The sequence below is a fragment of the Harpia harpyja genome, chromosome 1 (assembly GCF_026419915.1).
Source record: "Harpia harpyja isolate bHarHar1 chromosome 1, bHarHar1 primary haplotype, whole genome shotgun sequence".
In the NCBI taxonomy this organism is placed as follows: domain Eukaryota; kingdom Metazoa; phylum Chordata; class Aves; order Accipitriformes; family Accipitridae; genus Harpia; species Harpia harpyja.
In genome coordinates this window covers 65,039,174-65,060,828 of record NC_068940.1, presented here as the reverse complement: position 1 = coordinate 65,060,828, position 21,655 = coordinate 65,039,174, and the positions used below count along the sequence as shown (strand labels likewise).

At 36.0% G+C, this 21,655-nt stretch overlaps 1 protein-coding gene across 6 annotated transcripts in view; it reads right to left on the bottom strand.

Annotated features, from left to right (window-relative positions):
• NEK10 (NIMA related kinase 10) overlaps positions 1–21,655 on the bottom strand; it is a 119,517-nt gene that overhangs the window by 94,388 nt on the left and 3,474 nt on the right. The window contains exons 2-17 of one of the 6 annotated variants that reach the window (XM_052797701.1): positions 20,225–20,466; positions 19,385–19,673; positions 18,797–18,911; positions 18,410–18,470; positions 17,172–17,302; positions 16,577–16,675; positions 13,700–13,784; positions 12,881–12,922; positions 10,666–10,744; positions 10,249–10,316; positions 9,101–9,180; positions 7,833–7,919; positions 6,194–6,418; positions 5,566–5,705; positions 3,879–3,940; positions 1,549–1,626 (exon numbers count right to left, since the gene is read on the bottom strand). In XM_052797701.1, coding sequence (XP_052653661.1) covers positions 1,549–1,626; positions 3,879–3,940; positions 5,566–5,705; positions 6,194–6,418; positions 7,833–7,919; positions 9,101–9,180; positions 10,249–10,316; positions 10,666–10,744; positions 12,881–12,922; positions 13,700–13,784; positions 16,577–16,675; positions 17,172–17,302; positions 18,410–18,470; positions 18,797–18,870 — 1,311 coding nt within the window. In that variant the 5' untranslated portion in view covers positions 18,871–18,911; positions 19,385–19,673; positions 20,225–20,466. Of the gene's footprint in view, positions 1–1,548; positions 1,627–3,878; positions 3,941–5,565; positions 5,706–6,193; positions 6,419–7,832; positions 7,920–9,100; positions 9,181–10,248; positions 10,317–10,665; positions 10,745–12,880; positions 12,923–13,699; positions 13,785–16,576; positions 16,676–17,171; positions 17,303–18,409; positions 18,471–18,796; positions 18,912–19,384; positions 19,674–20,224; positions 20,467–21,655 lie in introns of those variants that run through there. The other 5 variants (XM_052797729.1, XM_052797719.1, XM_052797711.1 and 2 more) reach the window with 5 other exon arrangements.

Sequence of the window (21,655 nt, the reverse complement as noted above, 5' to 3'; positions counted from 1 at the left end):
ATGCTTCAATTAAGGCATGATTTTTATATATGGTACATATGCAGAATAAATGGCTGATATCACTGCCACCCTTGAAGCAATGCAGTAAGATCACTAAGGTAGTATGGTAGACAGAAGCTGAAAATTTAATTGTTGAAAACACAGACAACGGAGCAGTAAAGAAACCAGAATTGCATTGTGAGAATTCGAAGAAAAATGCCTATGAAATTCAACAAGGGTATTCCAATAGCTGCAACTGTATTGCATAGCAGTAACAATGATAAAGTCAATACAGATAGTGATGTCAGAATCTGAACAAGGTTTCATAAAACAATACTTCTTGCTGTTTGTCTGAAACAGTTAGTTTTCATATGTGATCATTAAGTCCATTATTAATTCACATAGCTTCATGTTTAACCCAACTACAGTTGCTTAGTATCTCTTCTGAGTTATTTCCAACACATTTGGCTGGAATCTAAAAATCTCGGTGGGCATAAATTAAGGTCCTTACAGTTGTATGAAGCAACTGTACTGAGCATTAGACTCCGTGTTAGTTTCATATACTCTCTAGGAAGATTTTTATTTATCTCATTCGTAAGCTGATTTAACTGAAGTGCACTACAAAACCTTGTTGCAGAAGAAAGGGACCTACTGCATTGAATCTGCACTCCAACCCTAATCTAGAACTGCGATGAGAAAGATGACACTACAATGAATTTTTTTTGTGTGTGTAAATGCCTTCCCTCGCTATTCAGGCATGTCTTACCTGATTAGATACTTGAGTAGCTATGTAGCCATGTTAGTGGTGGGCTATGCCGGGACAGAGACCAGGTGAGAGGCAGGATCCTGACTGCATTCAACTGTGCTAAGGATCGCCTCATACTTGCCCACAGAAGGGCAACTGGAGCAGCAGCAGTTCTGTTCATCCCTGAACCCCAGGCCACTACTTTCCTATAGCTTAGAGAGACATCAACACCATTTCACAGAGGCTGGAGAAGAGCTACCAGATAATTAATTACTACTGATAACTTTTAGCCTAAGTTGACTCAAACCAGTATATTTGTGGGGGTATTGACATGCAAAACCAAGAGCCATTCTACACTTATTAGCTCTATATTTATCCTACATCTAGATTTGCTCTACCTCACGTGATGTGTTCCTGTATTTCATTTAACAGCCACAGTAAGATGCTCCAGAAAGAAACAGGTATTAGTACAGTGTCAAATCTACAGTGAGTGTCAATGAAGACCAAGACACTAAAAAGATGATCTGATTCTGGGCAGCCTGAAAAAGTGGAGGAAAGATTATCACAAGAAAAATATTCACTTTCCTTTACACTATATGAGGTGCCAGAAACAAAGTAGATCAGAACAGAACACCAGAAATTGAGTCACTATTTAACTTTTAGTTCCTGGGCCATTTGTTATTCCTAGTTTTGTTTTCATGGGATTTTTTTTCCCCTTTAAGTAAGATTTTTTTACTGCACATTTAAAATAAACTTTAAAATCATAAAAAATTCTCAGGGACTGTTTGGGGCTTTCAATGTGCAATAATAATAAAGGGAGTTACCTGTAATAAACTAGTTTTTTCAGCATTCCTTTCTTTGTTTGGTAAAATCAGCTTTGCTATTGTATATATTCCATTTGCCTGGAAACAGAAAGGTCAATATTAATAGCACCCTTTTGCATAGAAACCACAAATAAAAAAAAAACGTTACTTCAGATATATCAGAAGCTAATACCAACTGACAAGTTCTCAACATCCTACTGCATACCTAAATTATAAGCTCAAATGACTTAAATGTATATAAGAATTAAATCATCATTACATTTAAACTGATACCACAAAGAGAGCTTGTGAACAGATAATGAAGCAATGCTTCTATCTCTAGAGGTGAAGGAAATTGCAGCAATAGATATCCTGTCACCATGTGCATATTTGGAATTGTCAGGAACCAAAAATCCAGTCACAATAAATACAAACTGCGGAAACACCAGAAGTGATAGCCTGAGGAGTACGTCTGTGCCTTCAGTAGAATTTTGTGAAAACCACACTGTATTTCAGCTTCCATTTTTATATAACCATGTGTCCTCCATTAATATATCCATCATGTTGGTTTGATAGATGGGCACTGGTAGATTTAGTTACAGTCCTGCTCCCAGTTACTTGACAAGCTCCCTCTTGGAGACTACTCTCCTCTCTAGCAGAGTTGAAGGGAATATGTGTCAGCTCTGCAGAGGCTCTGCTGCAGTTCCTAACGTGTTTTCTTAAACTGTTCATGAAGGTAGAGTTGAGCTAATGTTTTAGGCTGTGCAGTAGAGCCATTGAGTCAGAAACACATTCTGGCCTGCTACCACAATTGCTGCAGACTGCTACCGAGGCTGTAAATTGAGACAAGGACACAGGATGGACAGAGCTATAGGGCAGCTACAGCAGAAGCAAATGGTTCTCAACTGCCTGAACCAAGAGTCCTTTGCCACTGAATTAGATAAACCTTTAGAGGGCACTTAGATTGACTTTCTCAGCACGGAACTGAAAGAGCTGCAAATTTTCTTCCTCTATCTGTTTTTAACCTAAGTGAGTTCCTTCATCTTGTTCACCATGCAACTCTCAAAGTTATATTAGTACAGAGAAAGAAGTAGGATTTAAAATGAAAGAGGCTGTTGTAGGGTGGAACTTCAGTTGAACTGAACTTGCTTGAAGCTATGTACTGATCTGAAAGGGGGACACTGGCTGGTATTTTGACAAAGGGAGAGGTCATTGTCTTTTAACAGGATGAGTGGGGGAGGAAGTTAAGCCTGAAACACCTTTTCCCAGCCTACATATCATCCCATCAATTTTTAAGCAATTTACTGACAGCACGGTTACTGTGCACTGCTAGAGCAATGCAGAAAAACTCTGTTAAAATCAGCCTTTTATCTCCCAAGTTCTCCAGGAGTTACACTGTTTTCAAAATACATACAATTTCAATAAGCGATATTTTGTTTTGATGAAACCAGATTCAGCCTAAAATGTATGCAGTTACGTTGTTCAGATAAAAAGTTGTCTAAATCAGTATGGTTTATTGATGATTTTAATGCTTAAGATACATAGAAAATATTTTTTTCCAGACTTACTTCCATTCCTTTCCTCTTAACCAACAGTTTTGAAATACACACGAACTTCTTTCCTGGTTCTATTTAAGGCTCTTTGTTCTCTCATTTCCTCTAGGAATGCCTCAGTTGGGTTTTAAGCTAACTTGAAGGCTTTGATCACTGACTTAACATTTAGAGCATAAAAGCTGATACACCTTTAGCTGGTATTAATGTCCTAAATATTTGTGTCTTTGACTATGTCTGGAATACGTACCAGGGATTTTAAGAATGGTTTTCAGAACCATAGATTCCAGCTGATTTAAATATTACATTTTAAAATGCAGTTTAGAAACACAGCCCTGAGGATGGAGTGCCAGGGAGTTACCTCAGAAATACCAAACGCTGAGGAAAAGAAAAATTGTTTGTGAAACAACAACATGCCAATATTAAGCTGCACAGAGTTTGTTTTAATAAAATTAATGAAATTCAGAGTTTGTATTTCTCAGTCATTTCCGTGATTACTCTTATTTATATCCTATTTTGAATATGGCAAAAGCATGGCAAGAAAAGCCAACCAAAATGAACCTTGTCTGAATAAAGCTGTTTATTCTCCCAGACAACTAGATACATACATTGATATCTTTGCATCTATGTCTCTGTGTGTAAATGTATAAAGAAACAGAGATACTAAAGTTATAGAAAGGCACAGTTTCCAATCCCTTTCAAATGCATTTCATTTGCTAATTAAATGATGGTAACAAATAAGAACAATTAAATCAAATTATAAACTATAATGCCTTACTTTACTGAATAAAGTCTTCCTACCTGTACAACCTGGTAAGCGTTAGTCTCATTGAGCACCAGTTCAGTAACTGCAGCACAACAAGCTAGAATAAAAATTCAGATGTGCTATTTAGGGCCAGATTCATAAAGATAGTCAGAAAGCGTGGTGGGTTAACCTTAGCTAAGGGCCAAATGCCCATCCAGCTGCTCATTCACTCCCCCTCCTTAACAGGACAGAAGGAGAAAATAGGATGGAAAAGCTCATATGTCAAGATAAAGACAGGGAGATTGCTTAGCAATTTCCATCATAGGCAAAACAGACTTGACTTGGGGAAAATTAATTTAATTTATTGCCAGTTAAAACAGATTTTGATAGCAAAATACCGAAGACAAAAAATTAAAACAACACCTTCTCCCCCACCCCATCCATTTTTCCCTGGATCTGGTGGATGAGGATTACAGTCAGTACATAACAGTTCCACTCTGATGCTCCTTTCTCCTCACACTTTTCCCCTGCTCCAGCATGGCTCCTCTCCACATGCTGCAGTGTGAATACCTACTCCACCAAGGTCTCGCCCATGGGCTGCAGGGGAATCTCTGCTCTGGTGCCTAAAGCACCTCCTCCTCCTCCTTCTTCTCTGATCTTGGTGCTTGCACTGCTGTTTCTCACCACTTTATTTTTTTTTTCCTCTCCTCTTCTGCTCACCCAGCATTTTTGCCCTTTCTTAACTGTTTTCACAGATGCACCACCGGCTTCGCTGATGGATTTAGCTTTGGCCAGCAGTGGGTCTGCTGTGGAGCCAGCTGGGACCAGCTGTGTCCAGCACAGGACAATCCCTTACCTCTTCCCACAGAGGCCACCCCTACAGGCCCACTGCTAACAAAACCTTGCCAGCTACACCCAATACACAAGGCTAAAAATATAAAGAAGTACTCAGAACTAAAAAAGACCTCTGTAAGTTCAGTGCTTACTTTCTTAGAAGTCCTTAAGGAAGGCAGAAGTAACACAGAAGTATGCTCTACGCTGGCAATACTTTTGGTACTGCAACTTATTTCACATTACCAGCTCTTCAGAGGTAACATTCATGATAAAGCATTCAAAACCACTTAGGTATTATGTTACAGCTTTCAGGAAGATACTGCAAAGGCTCATGTAATCCTAGTAAGGATATTTTGCATTGTCCTTCTATAGTCACTGGAAAAATACAGGATCCTCCAGAAGGCATTTCAGGATGGATAGTTGATGTGCTATTGAGAAATCTCCTCTAAAAGGGATTCTCTCCATAACTACTAAGGAATTCTCACCTGACTGGTAGTCTTTAAAATACCACTTTGAAAGAGTTCCATCATAATCAATTCATGATTGATCTACCACAGTAAATTTGAATAAAGAGAAAAATATCATCAAATAAAAATAATCTCAGGCTAAAAACAAAATTTAAAAAATATATATAAATATATGAGATGTTTTTACAGGTAGAAGAAATATATATGATTCCCATGTACTTAACACTTTATCCTTTGCTTCTTCCTAAAAAAAAAAAAAAAAAGTGTGCTTTTTGAAAATATGTGCTGGTATTGCCTATTTAGAAATAAACACAGCTGACTTGGTGCTCCTAACTCCCTAAAGCAGGTATAGAAGTTTACAATTTCTATTTTGAAATCTTTTGAACCTCTTTGCACAAGTGTAAGTAAACACATAACAGAGGATTAGGCCTTATAAACCTACCTGCTTGAAGTGAGAAAGTATTTTCTTGTATCTCATCAGGACTCAAATCATCTGACAAATGAAGATGTTGGATTCTCCCTGCTGCGTTTGCACTAGATAAACTTCCAACTGAAGAGCGATCACAAACAAGATTTCTTTCCCTGGGGGAAAAAAAAAAAAAAATTCACAGTGTAAAAAAAATGGCTTAACATACCTTTGTTAACCATTTCTGAAGTTCTGAAAACTGTTATGTTTTTCAATAAATAAGCTAATATACTTTGAAAAAGTAAAAAAGCCTTTAAACAGAAAATTCCTTTACCATGTTCAATTATATTCACAATTCTAGCTCACTAAATAGGTGTCTGATTAATAGGGAATCTAAGTAGACAGTAATGACATATTTATAATCTATTCATTATTTAGTTTATACATTGAAAATATGAAAAACACCTTAAGATAACAATGAAATAGTCATAGCTGAAAAAAAATACTGCTTATTCATTATGTTCTAAATAGCCTTTTAATTTCTGCAGACATCACATACAGCTGAACAAAACAAAGATGCTATTTGATAAGAGAGGACTTGGTCAAATATATCTTATGAAACAGTCTCATGTAATTGCCACAATGTTGAGGACTGAAAACCTACCCCTGTAATATATGAAGGAGCTGTTTGATTCCACCCCAAATCCGGATTTCCACACTAGTCTCAGGATCTTCACAAACCTGTACCAGAATCCAAACTATACTCCATAGAAGTTTGATATGATCACAATGGAGTAAACTGAGCAAGACTGGAACTCCTTCATACATTTTTACTTGCTCTTTGACTTGTGACTCTGCACAGAGGAGACGTAGCAACTCTGCTGTGAGCCTAAAAAAAATTAGCAAGAAATTTTAACAATAACTCCATCATTACTTTGCACTGTCAGTTAGCAAAGGGAAAAAAAACCACCGCAAATGTTTAAGAACAGAGACCTCCTATAAAAAAAGAAGTTAAAGAAAACTGCTTAAAGTCACTGTAAACTGGTTAAAGTCACTGTTTAAAAAAAAAAGAAGGTGGTCCAAATTTTCACAAGGGATGAAACTATATTTATATTGAGTTTGACTGTCAGCATAGGCAGCCAAGCATACACAGCCAGAGCAGAGGTGGCCAGGTGGACTGCAGTCATCTGTGGTACCACCCTCTTGTTAGTGGCATTAGTACTACAAGTAGCACTGACTGCATGAACTTGTAAAGTCCATCTGTGGAATTAGAATAACTCTACAAATAATCATGATTCTTCTCCAGTATGGTTTGAATATTATGTTTAGAAAAGGGATTGGATATATCATTTAAAAGGTTTATACAAAATTTTCATTAACTTCACTCCAATTAAGGTGGACTTTCCATAGAAAAATATGGTTAGGGATTTCCATTTCCACTTGAAGCAAAAAAGCTGCATGTGTGTTTGATGAAAGAGATGAATTCAATTTCATATCCGAATTTAAAATTATTCTTAACTAGTGTTGAACTTCATCAGCACCCTGTCTACATTCTAATTCCAGTTTTTATAACAAACTTTTGGTTTACATATAATCTAAATAATTTAAAACCCAGAAATTAAATAAAATCTTTTGGTATATTCAATTTCTTTATCTTTAGTCATATGTAAAATAATTAACATGTGTGAAATAATTAAGCATGAAATTTTAAAAAACTCTTCAGAATTTTAAATGTGATAGGGTAAGTGACATATCAAATTTGAGTGTCTTTTGGTTTCTTACTGAAATGCAGATATACTATGCTCAGCTAGCTGTCTTAGCTGAGATGAAAGGACATTTAAAGAACCGAAAGAACCTTTATCATTTTCTGACTGAAGGGATGTGGGGTCTGACCCAGCCTCTGGCATAAACTAGAACAGCTATATGTCTTGCAATTTTTACTAGTTTATACTGGGCATCCCAGGAACTGTCAGAGTTCAGCGTGCTTTCTGTCCAACCACTCAGGTCTGCCAGGAGCAAAGAGGAGATGCACCAAGAAAAGCGATTGCTATCACTTTATGGTAACATTGCAATTTATCTGCACTGCACCATAGGCCATCAGTGGAGAGAGAGGAGACAGCTTATAACAAAACTACTAGAAAAGATTTTGCTATTTCAATATCTGACTGAAAACACATAGGTGTCAGAAATTTACCTTGAGTATATTAAAGTGGCACATTATCTAATTCCTCTAAATAAACATGTCTTTAAGTGAAAAAGTCAAAATACATTTTAACACGATTAATCTACAAGCAAAGTCTCACCTTTTAGAAAGCAAATCGTATTCATGTAATATCACCAGCAAGGTCTCAACAATGGTGAGTTCACTTATCTTCTCCCTACATTCTGGACTACAAAGTGATTATTCCTGGCATTTATATCAAATTAAATTATATGAAAAAACCATATTGCTCGTTAGCCTCACTCCTTATACATTTGACCAATTATTTTCTTCTCAAGTCTTAAGTAATAATATCATATTGTGCACACAAATATTTAAAGCCACAAAAATATGCTGGGTCAAGAGTGACAGGGCAACAATTTCCAATTTTCCCAGTACAAAAAAAACTAAATGTGAATGCATAAAAGTAAAGACACAAATGTATTTAATCTGGTTCATACTAGAAATTAAGCAAATGAGGTACATTTTTAGAATCAACTACAATTTCCATGAACATTTGTGATATACTCCAAACACTTTCTTGCCCAGTCCAAATGTACACAGAATTAAATGTGTAAGAAAGTTAAATGGAAGTTGAAAATGTATGTGTAACATCATTTAAATTAATATTGATATTAAAAAAAAACCAACAACAATCCTGAAATAGAATGAAAGAAGTTTGGGAAAAGAGAAAATCCAGAGAAATCTTACTAAATAAATTTCTACTGATCTCAAGGAATTTTATCTATTGTCTTCAGTTTTGTAATTTTCCTTGTAATTTTTCATTTGAAAGATAAAATTGTTATACAAGTCTGGAAGTCAGCAGAACAATACTGTAGAAGCAGCAGCTTTTCTTCCATAAAACTATTAAGGATGAAAGATACTGTATCTTCCTTTTCCTTTTTTTCCCTCCACACCAGGAAAAAAAGTCTTATCTTTATTTAAAACAGTCATTAGTGAAGAGAGGATACATATACATGGATTTGAGCATATGCATTCATTATTTACTACACTGAACAATATTCTGCTGGTCATTGTGAGGCACTGTTATATTAAGGTCAGCACAAAAGCTTTTTATATGCAGGAAGTCAGGAAGCATTCCAGAATCCTGCATAGGGATTGCAAAGAGAAACCTCTGACTCCAGTCTTGCAAAGTTCTCCACATGAGCAAGAAGTCTGTTGCAAGGACTAAAGTTTCTACTTAGTTTCTACTGCTTCAATATAAAATTAACCACACTTCGCTGACCTCCACAGAAAAAGGCCTCATTTTGAAAAAAAGAAGTCTTCCTCATAAACAGCAGTTTTAATATTGTGTCAAGAGATAACATTAAAATGTTTATTGTGAACTACAGCACATTAAGTTGAACCTACCTTTCTGCTAGGCTAGTCAGAGCAAGGAGGGCACCCAAAAGCACATTGCTGTCTCTGGCAGATAACAAATTTACTAAGGTCTGGAAAATGAAACATGAAACAAGATAAAAAAATATAAATGATATTCTTTTCTTTTATGACTCAAACACATAGAGAGTTATTTATTGAGAAGTCAAAATTAAGATACTAAATCCTTAAACAATACACTAAAAGTCTTAACTACATTTAAAGTACACTTAAATATGCACTTAAAGTCTTAGAATACACCCAGTCTTAGGACAAGCAAGGATGTTTCTTCTCAAACTGCAATTAGCATCTCTCTTAACTGCTAAAGCATTTGTCCAACTTAATATACCACTGTAAAAAAATCTGTTCCTGTGTAAAACACTTCAGAACTCTAAATCAAGGCCTCCTGTAGCAGAAAGTTAACTTTCAGTTTATATTTAAACAATGCAGTATGTAATTTAAGGCCCTGCATATATTCTGTTAAAGATTTATACCAAAGTAAACTTCATATTGGTCTAGATTCTCTAAAAATATGTTGTCTGATACTTTCTGATCACAATTGCCAACATTTTACTGCAGCATAACAGAATCACGAAGCACTAGTTATACTGATGTTGACTTCTACTGTTTCTCAGTTTGGCCACAAATCAGCAGTGGTTAAGTATAGATCCTTGGACTGGCACTAGAGCATTAGCAAGCGATGCCTAGGTTGTTGCTGTCTAGGTTGACACTGTTCCATTTAGACACAGAATACTTTATAAGTGAAAAATCATAGTAGAAATTTATATAAAAAATACATTTATATTAAAAAATTATATAAAACAATTTATAACATAGTCACATGTATCTCAGGACAGTGTAAACATGAGCACTAATTTTTATATGAATGAGTATAGTCCAAACATTTAAGACCTATTTATCTCAAACAACTAATAACTATGCATCAGACCAATTAATTTACATAAAAGAAATAATTTTTATAATACTACTAATACATCTGCAAAACACAGAACTGAGATTATCTTACTTTACAAGCTTGACAAGGTAAGGAATTTACTCCCACCTAGATCAAATCTGAAAAGCATAAGTCATTCAGTTAAGTAGCTAATTGGTTATAATTAGCAATTTTATAAAGCACTTACTTTATGTGCTCCACTTGCTATAACCCATTCTCTTTGATCCTTAACAGCAGCAAGCTTCTGGAAAATATCTATGGAACAAAAAGTCACATAAATTGAAGCTTTATCGCTTAGTATTTTTCATTTTACTAATCAGATAATAATGCAAAACACTGGATAAGTTCTTTGAACCATGACTACCTCATTTTACTCTGTTATTTCAGTGCATAGAGGTATTGATTTGTTAAAGAAATATTACTTCTGTACAAAAACAAGATGTGCTTTTGCACAGCAATTTTAGTTTTTACTTGTGTGATGATGCCTACAATGAATCTAGTAATATCTTACTTAATGACCATCTCAAGTATTTTAAACATTTTAAGCCTCACACAAAAAGTTGTAAGTGCTCTTATAATTTATGTTACCAGCTATAATACTTACATGTCATGTTGACCAACTTGTCTACATTATGCTGCCTTTCTCCATAATCAAGATAGCCATTTGCTACTGTTTCCATATACTACAAGTAGGGGGAAAAAAATAAAGGATACTATTAAAAATAAAGTTTTAAGAATTCATAAACCTAGAATGTTATGCACAGAAATAGCCTGTAGGTGGTGCATCTGTTTCACGAAAAAGGTAAGTCTGCGACATCCCGCAGTTTTGCTGTAAAACCTGCCAGGGAACAGAAGAGATCTTTGAAGTGGAAGAATTCAAAAAGCAAGTGTAAAACTCCGCAAGAGGAAAATCTACTGAAGACTATCAAATACAACGACCCTACTTCTAGGGCCCAAATTCCCTTCTTTGCAAGTTGCTAGAGGTTGATAAAGAGTTTTGGGGGGAATTATTGTTTCATGTTTCTGCTCTCAAACTTTTACCTCAGCACCTACTATTGGCCACTGTTTGGAACAGCCAGATGGATCTTCAGTCCATACAGATGATGGGCTCAGACTCTACAAAACCTACACAACTGGGGGGCGGGGGGGGGGGGTGTCTTTTTTTTTTTTTTTTTTTTTTGGACATAGCCAACTGGTGGGAAATAGTGGTCAATCTTTTTTAATAACCCTAATAACTTCCTGGCCAAACATATTTTTCCAGAAAATGAGAATTATCACAAGGATGTAATGTTTGTTAGGTCACAAAATCATGATATGATTCTGGGCATCACTTATATATTGGTCTTACAGATGGTTGCACTTTGATATTTCCAGAATACTGTATAGGGAAACTACAGCAGGTTCAAGCAGATGGTACAGGAGAGGCTAGAACTACAGTAGCAGCACATAATTTAGAAAGAAAACTCACATGAGGAGGACACTACTATGCAAACTAATATTGGTAATAATAATTTTATTAGTGTTTTCTACTAAAACAGCCCAAAACACTTTAAAATGAGAACAGTTTTTTATCTGAAACTGCCCCCAAAAATAAAAAATGTTTTTAATGCTGTATAAAACAGTCTCATGGAGGATTTCAGACTTGTGATTTGGCAAGAAGATTTGGATGCACAATTCACCTTGAAATTACTGCCACCCTCCAAATTTCTGAGGGATTTTTGATAGTCTCAGCTATAACTTTTTTCAAACTGCATTTCAGAGTGCTGGAAACCCATTTAACACTTGATTTTATCTCACTGCAAAGGACACAAAAGATTAAGTCCCCAGAAATCATAAAAATTGCATCTCATGACTTTTAAAATTCTCTGTGCCAGCAACACATGCATAGTAAAAATGATTATCAATTATACAATTTGGATTCCTGCCACTGAGGACTCCACTTACAGATGTTGCCAACGTCTCAGTAAGCCATTGCACTTTGTACTGTGCAAGCTTCTCAAAAAGTATGGCTAAGCATTAGTGATATGCGACATTGCAAAACAGCAAGCAGTTCCTGTGGGAACCATATCCATTAGAAACTAATAATCTTGAACTCCTGCAACTTTAGGGACATTTCAAACAGGTGATTGTCCTACCAAAGGGCACACTATTGGCTCTTTGAAATACAGGTGGCTCCATAAATATTAACGAATGATGACTGGATTCTAGAAAGATACATTTGTTACAAAAATTCTGGTTTTTTTCTAGAAAGAAAACTCTCAACCATTTCATGGATATTCAAGATATGTCATATCTCACTGCTAAATTGGCACTGATGAACAAGTATTAAAAACACAGGAGTAAAGCAGTATTAACACAGCAATAACAATACAGCAGTGACTTATCAATAATGTTTTGTAATGCAAAAGTACTGTAGTCCCCAAATCTAAACCTGTTCAACATTCTATTGCTATGCTTTTACCTTTGAAAAGTCATTTGCTACTGTTCAAGGTGACTTTACTCATCTTCTTTCAAAGGTCTACAGTTTCTTTTGACTGAACCAATTGTGCTGACTTTTCTAATCCTTCTCCCACTTCAGGAGGCATTTGTGAAGCCTCCTAACTAAAAGTCCTGGGTTAATGCTGCTAGATTATAAGGACAGTTGCCTTGTATACTAGTGAAAAAAACCACACCAACTGCTTATGTGCAAACAGAGGAATAGACTTGCTTCTTTCCATAAACCAAGAATATACACACACTGCTTTTTATAGTGTATTTCATTCTAATCATAATAAACTGACATGCAACATAATGGACAAAGGTACTATGAGGAATTCTACCTGAGCTAGATTTTCAATCCCACCCAAGCTGTGGAGCATTTCCTAAAAGAAAATAAAAAATTAAAAAAAATTTGAGTCAAAATACAGAAAACACAAGAATGAGAGAACACTAGAATATAAATGCTCTGTTTGTTATGAATATTGAGAAATCTTAAGTCCAGTGGTTGAAGTCAATGGATTCTGGAGATGCTTAGCACCTTCAGAGTTCAGAATTACTTATAATAAGTAGATAAATAAAAACACAGAAGTGAAATTTTAAAGGTTCTAAAACTGGAAAAACAGTATAAGCTTTGGAACACATAGAAAAGAAATACACGAAAACGAATATCTTAACAAATGTCTGAGGCTTAGTCCTATGAATACAACTATAATAGCCAGAATAAAATTAAAAGCTAGTTGTTTGTAGTTCAGAGCATTAGGCTGCTAGGAGGAATAGGCAGCTTTCAGTTTTCTTCACTTATTACATTATGGGAATTTTACATATCTATATGGTAAAGTCAAATATGGAGTCTAGGGCTCAGAGCAATGACCAAGCCATCTGTTATGGAGATTTACAGGTTCTTTGTTAGGGTTAGCAACAACAGATGCTACATAAAGAATGTCAGAAATTGAGCAAGTTGTGCAGTAACAGTGCAAATTCACTCTTGGAATCTGTTTGCACATCACATCTTCATATATAGAAATTTAGGTACATACATATAATAAGTATGCATCCATAAGAATGCATGTTTTTATACACATGCACCAACACAACTCATATTCATGATGCTTATATGCATTCTCCTACCTAAGCAAGAAACAGTATTTTGACATACTGACCTGATAGCATGGATCCCTTATTAATAATCTCAGGCAGATTAATACTCTAAGAAAATGGATGGACGGAGCTTGATTAGCCCACTCTCTGTAAAAGAAATACGCATAAAAACATAAACCTAATACAATTTTTAAAGTGTTAAAACACTTAAATAAAACACTTTGGTTCGGGAATCAATCAACTAGAAGATTAGTGACCTACAGCAGCTGTACAACATACTAAACTATAGAACTTTTAATACCATTTATATTCAAGCATAGTAACAGCATTAAATAAATTTATTTCATTATATGAACATTGCCAGCCATCACTCATTACCATTGAACTGATGCAGGAAAGTGCATGCTTATCTCTAATGACAAACTGATCATGCTTTGATATAAACTTACTTTAAGTGTTTGGATCAAGGCCCAAAAGGGCAAAATCACTGAGAAACCACTTACCAAATTTTGGTGAACAAAATACACTTATGTAAAAATATGGGTGTTACAGAAGTAAAAATAGCTAGATTTGAAATAATTTTTTGAATTATCATAATCTATCCTGGGTTTTAAAAACTCTAATACTATTAGTCCTTGGAATAATTTGTTATTTAGTTTAAATGTTCCTGATATAGTATTATACTTCCAAATAGAACCTCCTCTTTTATATTTCTCCATACAATTCCCCAGCACAAGACTTGGCAGAAACACAACTCAGATTTGCACAAAGCATCCAGGGGCAGTAATGCTGCATAAAATACCAGTAACAGAATCGCTATTTCCATTATCTGTTGAAGGTATATATACACATTTTCCTATTTAAAATAAATGTAAAATTTTACATCATTGCAGTGGGGTTTTTTGGTTTTGTTTTAACTGAGAGGACAGAATCTGTAGTATCTGGGCAAATTTCTGAGGAATGGAAGAAGTCTACAGGACTTGGCAGTTGTCTTCCCTTTTTATCATTTGCAGTTGGGAATGATGCCCATAGCTAAAAATATTTTTATAAAAATAAATATTTTACAAATAGATGCTAACAAAATCTCAGCCCTTCTATGTCAATATTCTGCCCAAAGTAATACTATTTTTCATTATGATTCCATAATTGGCCACTTCAGAACGGCACAAAACTTTCATGGAAAGAAAACAGCAACCATATACCTGTAGGCAACATTTGTAGGTCAGATTTTAACGTAGCCTGAAGACCATTACCACGGTGGTTCTACAAAGTTCTTCTTTCAAAAAGCTTTGACTCTTGACAGAAGTCAGTTGCTTAACGGAGCAATGCATCTGTCACATTTCCAAGCAGGGACAGTAATTCTCTGAGCCTGGTTAACATTTAAGAGCCTCTTCTACTACAGTTACATTTAAAGTACACATTACTAGATACCCTAGCATATATCCAGCATATGCCAGCAGAATTTTTTCTGCCTGCTTAGTTATACTCCTTATCCAAACTACTTACGCTAACCTGATCACAGCCTTCTTGTCAACAAAACTACCTTCAACCAGGACTTCTGCTGACACAGTGATGCCAATAAGTGGGTGTGATTTTTTCTTGCACCCCAACCAACACGGTTATGCCAGCAAAAGTACATAATGCAAACCAAGGTGAGAATTTCTAAGGCTCTGATACAATGCAATGGCAGTAGTTCCAAAGAGAGAACATCATCACAGTCATAGTAAAATATTTACAAAGGGCAACTAAATCACCTTTGTAACTGCACTTACCTTATGGGCTTTACATACCTACTAATATGTGATTTCATTAACCTTACCTGGGTGCTTTCATTTTTAATACAGGAGGCTGGTTTTGCTATATCATCAACAACAACAAGTACCAAAGAAAATAAAAAACAGAATATGAGCTAGGTATGCCACAATATATAAACAGAACTTGGAAAGACACAATGTAAGTTATTCTTAGATTTTTGGCAAATGAAGCTGGGCCACTGACATCCCACTGGTGGATACTGAGATGATAATGTTCACTTGCAAAAAAGAGGTACCAGGTTTACAAATCACTTAAATGATCTGTCTTAAACTCACTGCTATTTAGATAATCAAAGATGAGATCCCTACTTCCCTAGTTAGTTCTGAAAAAGGGTCTAAGCAAACCATGTGATTTTTAGGTTCTTCTGTAAATTCTAGCAGTTACACACTAATACCTTTAAATCCTCTAGGATTCCTTCTTTAAGCTTCTGTACCACTTAAGATTTTTTTAGAAAATGTACTTGGGCTTTAAAAAGGAAAAATACAACATACTGCAGTGGTGTATAATAAAAGAAATCCTGAAAAACACATTCTTTTTCTCAGAAAATATCTTTCTCTGCCCCCACTATTTTTTTTAAGGTCTTTCACTTTTTCCTCGCTCAGATAAGAGTAGCATAAGAAAGGGTTTTGCCTTTCTAATCCTGTTATACACAAGAATGCAAATAAATACGAACAGTAGCATAAACTCATCTGAATTTTATGAAAGCCACTGACCTTTCCATATAAAGGAAGCCATCCATAAAATACAAATAGAATCAGTAAAATAAAAATTAAATTAGAAAAGCAAACCATAGGTTACAGATACCAGACATGGATAAATGATCAAGGAAACATAGCGGCTGTTAGAATTTTGGTCATCCAAGTTTTGTCATATACCCAGTCCTCCTTTCTTCAGTCCCACTAACACGAGCATTCGGTCTTCAAAACCAATACAGAAGTGATTGTTTACAACTGAGATTATGCAGAGATGTGAAGCTGGCAGTTTCCACACAGAGGTCTATTGTTGAAACATATATGCCGTACATATTGTTGAAACAATATTAAATATTACCCATGCATCTTGGTTCTTTGCTTAAGGCAAGAGTGACCGTCCTTCTTGGATACGAATATGTTCGATATACTGACCTGCAGGTAAGTCTGTTCTTAACTAAAGCTGTAAAGATCTCTTGAAACAGCTTATGTTTGGGATGTTTGCTGAAATTTCTCTCATTCTTGTAGGTCACACTAATGAGGGGAAAAAAAAGAAAAATGCTGAATTGCTAATTATCTTGCTTGCCAAAAGTTAACATCAGCAAGAAAAATTAAGAAACGTCTTATCAGCAGTTACTATGGAATAATATAATTTCAGCTTTCCAGACATAAACAGTATGGAAGAACAGTCCGTCTCATGCATAATTTGGGACTATTAAAATGGTATAATATAAGCTTTCCAAATAAAGAAACCATTACTTTATTTAAATTTACTGTATTAGCTCTCAACAGTACGCTCTGGTGAGTGGGAGCATGTGTCTGAAACTTAAAAGGGCAGGAACATTCACAGTTAGGTTTAGAAAGTTGAAAATATACAATTCATATCTCGAATAGTGGGTTAACATGAAAGTACAAGTAACAGACATAAGTACAAATATAAATGCCTTCAAAACCTCAACAAGCTGTAAATACATAAAGAGGTTCAGAGATACAACACAGTGTCGTCATAGTAGCTTTTTTTTTTTTTTACCTAAAGTTTTCAAGCTCAACAGCTTCTGTTGATTCTTGCCATTGACCATGGGGTTTTCGTTCATTGCTTTTGACATTTTGCCAAGCTCTTGTCACACTGGTTTGACCACTTTCAAAATGTATAGCTGGAAGCTAAGGAGGAAAGGGATAGTACTATGAGGCAAACACTGCATTTTAAGTTTTATAAGAATGTTATCAAGCAAAAGTACCTTTTCTCAAGTTCTGACTTGAACTTTGGACCTTTAACTTGCCATTATAAAACACACACCCCCCACCACGCAAAACAAAACTGACATGGTAGAAAACTGATGCAAGGCAAGGCTGGCAAATATGTGAAGAAGAGTGTCTTTTAAAATTTATAATAGTAAAGCTCAGTAGAACCTGCACTCTCATTAGCTATGCTCCTTATCTGTCCCACTTCTACAACTGCACAGCCTTCATATTCTTTTCAGGTTGTAGAACTTGGATCTTTCAGCTTTCTGCTCAGAAGCAATTCCATGCCTCTACCCAGGAAGGGAGTGCATAACTCCTATGGATGAATCCCTAAGTCATTTTGTCATATCTTTTTACAGAATAGAAAGGGAGAAAATGTTCTGGCATTCCAAGGACTCAGACCCATCATCACATGTTGGTTTTCTTTGCTTCAAATGGCAAATAAAAGCTTCACTAAGTGACCTGAGGTGAAGGAGATTTTACTGTGTCCTCTAAGTTTCATGCATTGATATTTATGCCCTGAAGATTTTTAGCTGAAGTGTTATCCTCCAAAGACAAATTATTTATGGTTAAAACACTGATCTTATTTTATATTCTTTACCACTCTTCACCATATTGTAACTAATACACCTCTAAGCCTACCGTCCCATGACACTGTGGAAGGGCTTAGAAGAAAACAGATCTGTTGGGCTACTTAACGGCATGCAAAAATAGCTGGATAAAATGTGCTCAAGATACAAAACAAAGCAATTTTTTTCCTGTTAAAATAAAAATTATGGCAGAGTAGGATGGGAAGTGGGTCAGTTTCATTCCTTCACCCTTTCTAAATGGGATTTGTCCCATGGAAAAGCTCTAATGTTGCCAAAAGGAAAAAAAAAAAAAAAAGACATCCTCTACACAAGATTTTGCTCATGTGTTTAATCATAATGGAACACAATATCCTAAGCATCTGCCACAAACCATAATCACCATTACTTAGAATTATATAATTCTACAGCATGTTTAATAATAGTTATTGAAAAATACCTGTTGGTTCCTTGACTGAACATCTAAGAGAGACTGAAGTGTTTTAAGATCAGAATAATCCCTAGGATAAAACACAACAGCATAAATATATGTGTTAATAGTTATATAAAAGTACTTCTGTCAGAGTAAAGAAGGTCAACAAGCAACAATGCTGACAACAGAAAATAAAGTTTTCTAGTGTTGCCTAGTGTCCCCATTTTGCATACAGAAGAATTTATAGCTTCTCCAGAATGCCTCAAATCAACAAAGGTGTAAATAAACTTTGTGACCAGAGTAACAGTTGTCATGTTTATACTGCATTTCAAATTAAAGCGTTCTGCTTTGGCAGCTAGTGCAAATTCCACATGGGTCCTGCTGAAGTTCAAAGAAAGACATCAGATACTATACCTCATAGAGATCCCATGAGGTTTTTTGTCTGCTGCTCTTTCTGTGCTCTTCAGCTTTTTGTCCTGATCAGGCATTGTGTATCACTATTATCATCACATGGCTAAAAACTCATTTCCTTAAAAATAAAGTAGAAAGATAGAATTTTATCATTGAAGCAAAAGCAACACATATTTACTTACAGAACCAACTGATATAACTTTACGAGAAAAAACAACTTTACCATTTTCTCAACATCAACCCTTGGGTATTATATGAGATTACCCTTTAGAATTCCAGATATGAACAAGAAAGTAATTAACCTAACATACAGCAACCTTGGTTTCCCAACACATGGGTAGATAATACTGGCTGTCTTGCTATTGCACATATTTTTGATTAGGATTTTTCCTCTTCTTGCATCTTATTACCATTATTTCTCACTGTGGATTGGCTATTTATGTTACAGCAGTGCTTACAGGCTGACATCACGGTTGAATCACACAAGCTGTTGTCCAGACAACAAAGAATATAATAGCTTTACCATCTAAATAAACAAGACAGATGAAGGGTAAAAAAAGGAGGTATCTGACAAATAAATGAGATGCATACATCATGTGGTCTACCAAAGAACCACAGAAATTTTCAGTAGTTTGGAATCTTGGTCTTCTGAATTTCAGCTGAATGCCTTATACCAATAGTACCCAGCTTTTCTTGCAGTGGGACACACAGCTTATTTCCACAGATAAGCAGAGCTGTATGGCCTGGCCTTATTAGGGCCATTACCGCATATTAGATCCACTGCAGACAAACATTCAGTCTGTAGGTCTGACTTCCCACAAAAGCCCACAGTTTGTTGCTTGCATGATATCCATTTGTTCACTGAAAATCTTATAAAGCCCTAGAAAGAGACAGAAAGACATAGAAAGAGGATAGTCAAGAAGAATCTCTTGCTGCCACAAAAGCAACTATATTGATGCAGATCCTGCTCTGAGTGAAAAAATGATGGTCAGGAGCAGGCTGGGGCTGAAGAATTATCCCAGTGAACTGCATACAGCTGCAGCATATTGGTAGAGCACCTCCAATTTAAAAAACAAGGATATACCACCACTGTCTAATCCTTTCAACCCATTTTACTATTCACTAAACATGGACCGTTTGGATGTTCCCTTTGGTGTCTCTTTAATAGGATTTTCCATATGAAATATGATAGCCTCCTTTTCTCTTTGTGCAGTGTAGAACTCCTCTGCTGTTGATTTTTATTCCTCTTACTCATAGAGGCAAAGAAGAAGAAAACCTCGCAGGAATCAAAAGCATTGTAAACTACCAGAAGTTGCTGCTTCCCAACTGAAAATCAGAGTTATTTTCCCAATTACACATACTCGCATCAGACACAGAACTACCCAAAACACAGCTGTTGACAGTATGAACTCATGCACTGTATTAACTCACTCTGGTAAGTGGCCTGTAAGCCCAGTTCATCCATTTCTGTTCTTTTGAACAAGCCTTTATCCTTCTACCAGTTCTCCCACAGAGAATGATTGATCTGGATCCCCAAGAAATTCCTCCTCTCTCCTCCACACATCCACTCAGCACAGTTATTAAAAAAGATCTCAGAATACTTCTGTTGTACCAGTTACCACCAGGGAACGAATATAAACAGGATCTGTTCTACCAGTCAGCAGACAAAATTCCTGAATTCAGATTAAACAAAATGAAGTTAGTTCAATTCATTTATTTCTTTCATTTCAAAAGCAGTAAAGGTTAAAAGAAGCCATGTACATTGCTAAGCATGTTTAAGAATCCTCATGAGTGAGAATTTCCCTGTATTGTTTTAGTGATATTATTTTGTATCTTCTCCCCAATAGCCCAATCCATCAGGCATGTTACTGAGGCATGACACGATGCAATCATCACCTCACATTTGCACAGTAAGAAATACTGTGAAACTCACAAATTATCAACTTGCTCATGAGTATGTGCATACAAAGAACAGATTTCAACCAATTAAAGAATTGCCAAACAAAACCACACACAAAACAACTTGTCCATGTGTAAATACAGTTAAATCTTAAAATTTTCAGCATCCCATTGTCGTGGTTTAACCCCAGCCAGCAACTAAACACCACGCAGCCGCTCACTCACTCCCCCTCACCCAGTGGGATGGGGGAGAAAATCGGGAAAAGAAGCAAAACCCGTGGGTTGAGATAAGAATGGTTTAATAGAACAGAAAAGAAGAAACTAATAATGATAATGATAACACCAATAAAATGACAACAGCAATAATGAAAGGATTGGAATATACAAATGATGCGCAGTGCAATTGCTCACCACCCGCCGACCGACACCCAGCCAGTCCCCCAGCGGCGAATCCCTGCCCCCACTTCCCCGTTCCTATACTAGATGGGACGTCACATGGTATGGAATACACCGTTGGCCAGTTTGGGTCAGGTGCCCTGGCTGTGTCCTGTGCCAACTTCTTGTGCCCCTCCAGCTTTCTCGCTGGCTGGGCATGAGAAGCTGAAAAATCCTTGACATTAGTCTAAACACTACTGAGCAACAACTGAAAACATCAGTGTTATCAACATTCTTCGCTCTGAACTCAAAACATAGCACTGTACCAGCTACTAGGAAGACAGTTAACTCTATCCCAGCTGAAACCAGGACACCCATTTAAAAAAGTAATCCTTGGGTTAAACCTCTAAACCATAAACAACAGGATTCCCAGTATGGCTAGGATTTCATCCAAAATTCTTAGGTCTTTGTGATTATTTAAAAAATCTTACAACTGTAGACCAACCTTGCTTTAGGGCTGCCAGTCCAATGCTTTTGCTGTTTGCAGTACCTTAGTAAAGATGAAACAGAGTAACTGCTCACTAATAT